Source organism: Apaloderma vittatum, unplaced genomic scaffold (assembly GCF_000703405.1).
Source record: "Apaloderma vittatum isolate BGI_N311 unplaced genomic scaffold, ASM70340v1 scaffold2125, whole genome shotgun sequence".
In the NCBI taxonomy this organism is placed as follows: domain Eukaryota; kingdom Metazoa; phylum Chordata; class Aves; order Trogoniformes; family Trogonidae; genus Apaloderma; species Apaloderma vittatum.
The window spans coordinates 19416-26804 of record NW_009716299.1 but is presented as its reverse complement, the minus strand read 5'-3'; the positions used below and the strand labels follow the sequence as shown (position 1 = coordinate 26804).

Here is a 7389-nt window from a genome sequence, read left to right as displayed (position 1 = left end):
ACGCCTTGCACAAGTCCAGGAAAATGAAATCAGTTGCTTTTCCTTTGTCAAAGCTGTAACTTTGTCACAGGAAGCCACTAAATTAGTCAGGTATGACTTGTCCTTAGTGAAGCCGTCTTGGCTGTCACCAACCACTTCATTGTTTTTCATGTGGCTTAGTACAGCTGCCAGAAGAATCTGTTCCATGATTTTACCTGGCACAGAGGTAAGGCTGACTGGTCTGTAGTTTCCCGGGTTGTCCTTGGTCCTTTTTTAAAGATGGGGGTTATGTTTGCCCCCCTTTTCCCGTCAGTAGGCACTTCATCAGACAGTCATGACCTCTGAAATACAATGGAAAGTGGCCTAGGAACTTCATCTGCCAGTTCCTTCAGGACCCATGGATGTATCTCATCGGGTCCCATGGACTTGTACACCTTCAGGTTCTCTAGGTGGTCCCGGACCTGATATGCTCTTCACTCTTCTAGACCCAGCCAATGCCCTCTGTGACTTGGGTGGTGTGGATCAAGTGGCTACCAGAGAAGACTGAAGCAAAAAACTCACTGAGTACTTCAGCCTTCTCCATGTCTTTGGTAACCAAGTCAACCATATCCCTCAGGAGAGGCCCCACATTCTCTCTAATTTTTGTTTTTTCTCTTACGTACCTGTAAAATCCTTTTCTGTTATTTCTAATATCATTGGCCAGATTTGACTCTGTCAGGGCCTTAGCTTTTCTAACCTGGTCTCTGATTACATGAGCAACTTCCTTGTAATCATCCCAAGTTACCAGTCCCTCCTTCCACACTTTGTGTGTTCCCCTTTTGTATTTGATTTTAGCCAGGAGTTCTTTGTTTATCAATATTTCTTCCTCTTAGGGATGTAGTGTCTTTGAGCTTGGAGGAGACGATCCTTGAAAGTCAACCAGCTTTCTTGAGTGTTTTGTGTCTGTGTACAGAGAGCAGTGCTTGTAAGTTTCCATGCCTTCTAGTTTATTTTTAAAATATTTTGGAAGTCTATTAACTGAATTGTGGAATAGTCACAAAATGTGCATTGGCTGGTTACAGACATGTGCAGTGACAATACAGTAACTGAATCAATACTTTGTTGTAGGAGGTTGTCTTACATGGTCATTTGCTTTTCAGACTGAGAAAGTGTGTTTGCTTCAGACATATGTGCATTGCCTTTTTCGGAATATCTCCAAGAATATATTGAGTGAAACACAGATATTAATGTCAAATACACAATTAAGATGGTGTAAAAATATAGCCCAAATGTTAATGATAACTCAGAACTACATCTGGTGAAATTCCTGAGTCTAAAAACACAGTGCAAGTGAATAATTAAAAAGAAACAAACTTTGCTTCCTTACCAAAGTTGCTTGAACAATAACTGCTTTCGAGAGTCCCGCTCCTCTTACACTTTCGCTGGCACAGGGCAACTGTAGGTTTCACGACTTTTTGAAGAATGAAAAGTAAATTGAAATTTAAATTGAAATGAGGTGTTTGATACAAATGCAAAGCAGTGTATTTAAAAAAAAAAAGATGAATAATCCTGATGCACACACTAACTAGATCTGGTATTGCAAGTGATGAACACCACAATAACAATATTCCTTTTCTCTGACATCACCTCCATCATCTTTTCATGAATGTCTCAGCTGTGAATCTGTTTTAGCAACCTTACAGAACAGGATGTTATGGAAAATTTGTATTTGATTGCAGTGTAATCTTAAGTATGTAACTAACTTGGTGTTGTTACTTGTTGCCATACAGCTCTTAGAGTATCATTATTCTACAATAAGACTTCAGAGGGAGGGGGTGGCTTTTTTTAGATCTGAAATTACTGTACTGGGATGGAAGAAATCAGAGTTCAAATTCATTATTTTTTTTCTAAATTTTTCACATAGCTTCACGACATGTAGTACTGTGTACTTTACACTGATGACAATCTGAAACCCAACATAATATTAGGGATTGACATTTCCTTTCTGAAATGGAATGCTTATTTTATAAACAAGTGAATACATTTCGGACGGTTTTGCCTCCTTGGGTGGATGTTAATACTCATTACTCAGTCAACGTGTCCGGATGCAGTATTTTTAAGGCTTTTATGTCCTTTTCACTTTTGTTTGGAATTAACCAATGACATTATAATTATTGGAAAAATGGAGCTGAGATGGATAGATAAAAAAGCCTAACCCTCTACATAACCCTAATTTCCAATAAACTAGTTACAAAGAGGTTTTTTAGTTTCTTTAGAATGGAGCCTTTTGCAGAGGTTTTATTCAGACTATGTTTTTTTAAATTTTCCAATCATTAATTTATACTTGTACTTCTTTTTATAATTTTCCAAGTTTCTGAGATTCAGCTGAATGGCATTAAAATTACTTTGTCTTCAGTGTTATGTCCTCGAATATCAGAAGATCTGCATATTCGTTGTATTCAGTGACACTCTTTAGAAAGTTAAATGCGCTCGACAAGGAAAAAGTGTTCTGAGGAGCAAGTTACTAGGTCTATGGAGGCATATCTACTCATATTCCACATGATGTAGCCTCAGTTCTACAGCCAGATGTACATGGCTGTAGGAGTGAAACTCCCACTGCCATCACTCCTACTGCCTTAACGAGTCTGCATAGTTCTTTCCTATCAGTGTGTACTTCTAAAAATATTTTTAATTATTAAGTTGAGTTGATTAGATTTCTTTGTAGACTACGATGTACAAATAATACAGCTTTTAGAACTTTAAAATAAATGATAATTTTTCAAATTATTTTTTCAAATTACAGTTAGTGCTTGTCAAGGTGCCATGCCATTTAGTTAATTTTCCTGTCTCACAGCATCAGTTGCTAGGTCAGGCAAGTACCTCCTATCTCAATGCTACATGCAGCACACCAAAACCTAAAAATGTAATGTTCCTTGAGTCTTTCAATTCAGTGTACCTAGTAGGTAGATAAGAAATATAGCAGATAGATGAGTTACAGGTGCATGCTGGTATGGTAGCTGCAAAAAAAATTATTGAGGTGCTCTGATTTTTCTAAATTTAAAACAGGGATTATGCATTACAAAATACTCTTGTTTAGTCCTCTAGTTGTTTGGGGTTTGGTTTCTTTTTCTGCTAACACTTCAAGTTTTACTTCTGAATTTAGTAATTTTGGTTGGTGACTAACTTTGCTATGATTTATCAATAATAGAGGCTGCATATTGTTTGTACAGAAATTTTGTATGTTTGTACAGGCATTTTAGCAAAATATGGATTAAATATGAATTAGCAAAGCAAAATATGAATTAAAAGTTCAGTTGCCTACCATTTTACATGTAGTCAAATGTATGTAGACAAATGTATGACCTGATCAAATGAAATAAGAAAACCAATTACTTAACCATATGTATTTATCCTCATTACTTTTATTAATGTATTGTATAGCATTTATTTATTTATTCAAGTACTAATATTTTTATGTAAGATAGAGATTGAGATAATTCTTGATAGTGCCTACTGAAGATGAATATTCCATTAATGCCTAGACTTCTGTGAAACAGGTCTGATTTGCAAGATAATAAGCTGACTCTATTTGAACTAGACACTTGTTCTGAGAAAGAACAACCTGTATAGGTTGGGGAATGACCTGCTGGAGAGCAGCATAAGGGGAGACCTGGGGGTCCTGGTGGACAGCAAGATGACCATGAGCCAGCAATGTGCCCTCGTGGCCAAGAAGGCCCATGGCATCCTGGGGTGTATTAGAAGGGGGGTGGCTAGTAGGTCGAAGAGGTCTTCCTGCCCCTCTACTCTGCCCTGGTGAGGCCACATCTGGAACATTGTGTCCAGTTCTGGGCCCCTCAGCTCAAGAGAGACACAGAACTGCTTGAGAAAGCCACAAAGATAATGAAGGGAGTGGAACATCTCCCTGATGAGGAAAGGCTGAAGGAGCTGGGTCTCTTTAGCTTGGAGAAGAGGAGGCTGAGGGGTGACCTCATTAATGTTTTTAAATAAGTAAAGGGTGAGTGTCAGGAGGACGGTGCCAGGCTCTTCTCAGTGATGTCCAATGACAGGACGAGGCGCAATGGATACGAGCTGGAACACAGGAGGTTCCACAAAAATATTAGGAAAAACTTTTTCACTGTGAGGGTGACAGAGCACTGGCACAGGCTGCCCAGGGAGGTTGTGGAGTCTCCTCTGGAGACATTAAAATCCCATCTGGACGTGTTTCTGTGTGACCTACTGTAGGTGATCCTGCTGTGGCAGGGGAGTCTTTTGAGGTGCCTTCCAACTCCTAACCTTCTGTGATTTTGTGATTCTGTGAAATGGAAATGATCAGAAATTTAACTGTAGAGGCTTCGTGTGCCTTGGTTTGTTTTGAAGATCAGAAATGCCTATACCATGCATAACTGATCAGACATTAAGAAGACTTATCTGTGCCTGACAAGTCCTTTTGAACACCTTCCCTCTGTTGTCGTCTCTCAAATGAGTTTACGCTGGTTTTATTTTCTAACACTGATGTCATAAAAACTGATTTGGAATTAGCAAAGTACACTTCTTTTGTATGTGCACATACAAAGAGCTCATAGAACAAAACTCTAAGTGGCAAAACCCTGAACACAAATGCAGTGTGAGCTATCTGACAAGCCTGGATTAGTTGAAACCAAGTGTTCGAACTAACAATTTTGTTAAGAAGTGCTTTATACTGAAGAAGAGATTAATTATTAACTATAAGAGCAGCGGTCACATCAAAATGATTTGCAGGTCATTCTGATTTCATTTTCATAATGTTTATTTTCATCTATTTTAAATACCTTTCATTATCAGTATTTAAGCACCACAGCTTCTTGGTTTCCTGCTGACAGGCTACTGCTGTCCTGACTTTTGATGTGTTTTAAGTACAAATCAGGTTATGTGTTGTAGAAACATCATAAATAATTTCGTTTGCTGCTCTAACTGTATCTTAAATCTCTCACATTCAGGTTAGAAATTGTAAGAATTATCCCTTCAATATCTCAGTAATGAGGTAGTTTTGGCAATACCTTCAGAGAAATCCTCCTCTGATCTTTCAAATATGCCATCTAGTCTTAAATATAAAAGGAAACTTATTTTTAGTGTGACATATTTCTTCATAAGCTCCAATTCCTGATTTTAAAAAAAATAAAACTAATTCTAAGAGAGTGTCATACTGACAGGATGTCGACAGAATTTGCAGAGAGCTCGGGTAGCTTCCATACCAATTCTGCTTGATCATAATAACTATATGAAGAAAAATATGGTCTGATTTTTACATATCAACTTGTATTGAGGAAAGAGTTCCTTTAAATAAACGTATTTCCTGAAATATTTAGAACTTCTTATACAAAAGAATTTTTCTCATCCATTCTTCTATGGAATTTGCTAATTAACTATAAAAAATTAAAAGAGGAAAATTTTCTCAGCTGGAGCTGAGATCTTGCCTGGATAGATTTCCTTTTAATAATGTTACGTAGATTCTCCCCTCAGTATATTAGGATACTTTATCAAGTATATTATTTTTAATTCATTATGTCAACATTTGAAATACTAAGAAACCATAAAGTTGTAATTTTTAATATACTTTCTATTAGATTTTTCCAAATCCCTCTCCTTGTACTGGAATAATTAATTTTTCTAAGAAATAAAATACAGCCAGTGAAACTTACTTGATGTAGCTGGGACTGTTGCAGTAGTAGGCGGAATTATAGTTGTGGGTAACTTTTTCGGTCTAAATTTGTAATGGCCTATAAAACCATCAGCTGTCAGGCTTAAGTCAGACAAAAACTGAATGAGCAACTCATTTCTTTCAGACAGAATAGGCCTGAAATAGAAAAACAAAATAAAATATTTCCGTTGTCAAAGCCAAAAGCAGGAATAGCATTCCTCTTACAAAAAAAAGAGGCAGCACTTCACTTTAATTATTGGTCTGAATACAGTATCTGCCCCCAGACTAACACTAAAATACATGTTTCTTTGCTGGTATATGAGACTGGTGTTTTGAGTGTGAAAGTCCTTCTGATGAATTACCTAATCCTTTGACACTTGAAGGTTATGTCAATATGAGTATCTTTAAATTCTTCTGTGTGACTTCCTTTCAGGCTTCACTTCCATGGAATGGAAGGTGTTAGATTAACACAGTGGGAAAATATGTTGAAGAAATTTGAAGAAATCCTCAGTATGTAGTGGAGGAAAATAAGCCGTTTCTGGCTTTGGATTTTTGTTTTTCTAATTTGTTTTTCTTTAATGAAAAACATTTTATGCATTTGAAAGGCCTTAAAAAATAATTCAGTGTTGAATTCTGCAATTCTTCAACAAAAACATTAGAAATAAAATGGTTTGGCTTACTACATCTGTGGGTTCAGTTTTTACCAATGTTTGTATACTCACTACTAAGGCCTTGAAGAGCTAATGGAGTTAGTTTTTTTTCAGATTTGAAATGTCGTGAACAAGCACTGGTCAGTGTACTAGTTTTCAGTTCATAATCTGCATAGTACCTTCTGTGGCATTAACTGCCTCTGGATGGGGATGTAGCGCAATGAGACTTCATTCAAGACTACTGTTAGAGAAAATGGTACGGAATGCAAGTAAGTCTATCCAAAGCAGCATTTCCCCCATTCTTTTGGGCTTTCCATAGGTCTTGTTTCAATATTCATTGATAAGCAGTAACATAAATTTTTCAAGCAAAACCACAGTTTTTGGAAAGAGGAAGAAAAATAAACATAAGGGCAAAAGAATCTTGGTGAAGAGTGAGGAAAGGAGAAAGTGGTTTTAAGACACAGTTTTGCTAAAATGAGTGTGCTGTTTCTTCCCAGCAAGTCTGACAGAGTTCATGAGCAGGAGTTCTTCAAAACACTTAATCAGGCCTTTGAAGTAAAAACTTGTCATCATCTCCAAGTTTTTTGGCAGCTATTTCAGAAACCAGTTTTCTCTGATAGCCGAGTCTGACCCTAACCCAAACCGTCTCGTTATCTGGAATTCCATAGATTTACAGCTGCTGCATAGTTGCACTGATTATGCTTTTCTTGCTGCAATACTGACACAGGCTGTGGAGGGAGGAGGACACTGATTATCGGCTGCCTGAGAGCTTTGTTCTGCTTCCTGAACATCAGAACCGCAACAACAAATCTGAAAAATCTGGCCTAGTCTGTGTATCCTGTCTTTAAAAAAAAAAATCTTTTCACTGAGAAGCAGGGGGTTTTTGAGTAATCATCTCTACTAAGAAATTGTGATTATTAAGTATACCATTCATTTATGTCCTACAGTAATTGCAGGACACTTCTAATATTCAGCAAATCTCGTCTCTAATCTATGTGGCCTGGGTCTGAGCCCAGTAATCTGCCCTTATTTGCCTGTTGCAACTCCATGCTAAAATGTCACAGAATCACAGAATGGCATAGGCTAGTCCAACCTCCCTGCCAT

At 37.3% G+C, this 7389-nt stretch overlaps 1 protein-coding gene across 1 annotated transcript in view; it reads right to left on the bottom strand.

Moving 5' to 3' along the window:
* Window positions 1-1345: 1345 nt before the first annotated feature.
* The window catches only part of PCOLCE2 (procollagen C-endopeptidase enhancer 2), a gene marked incomplete at both ends in the record, with an annotated part of 24530 nt that continues 18486 nt past the window's right edge, over window positions 1346-7389 (bottom strand). The window contains 3 exons of the mRNA XM_009869459.1: window positions 1346-1429; window positions 3629-3637; window positions 5637-5791. Coding sequence (XP_009867761.1) covers window positions 1346-1429; window positions 3629-3637; window positions 5637-5791 — 248 coding nt within the window. The remainder of the gene's footprint in view (window positions 1430-3628; window positions 3638-5636; window positions 5792-7389) is intronic.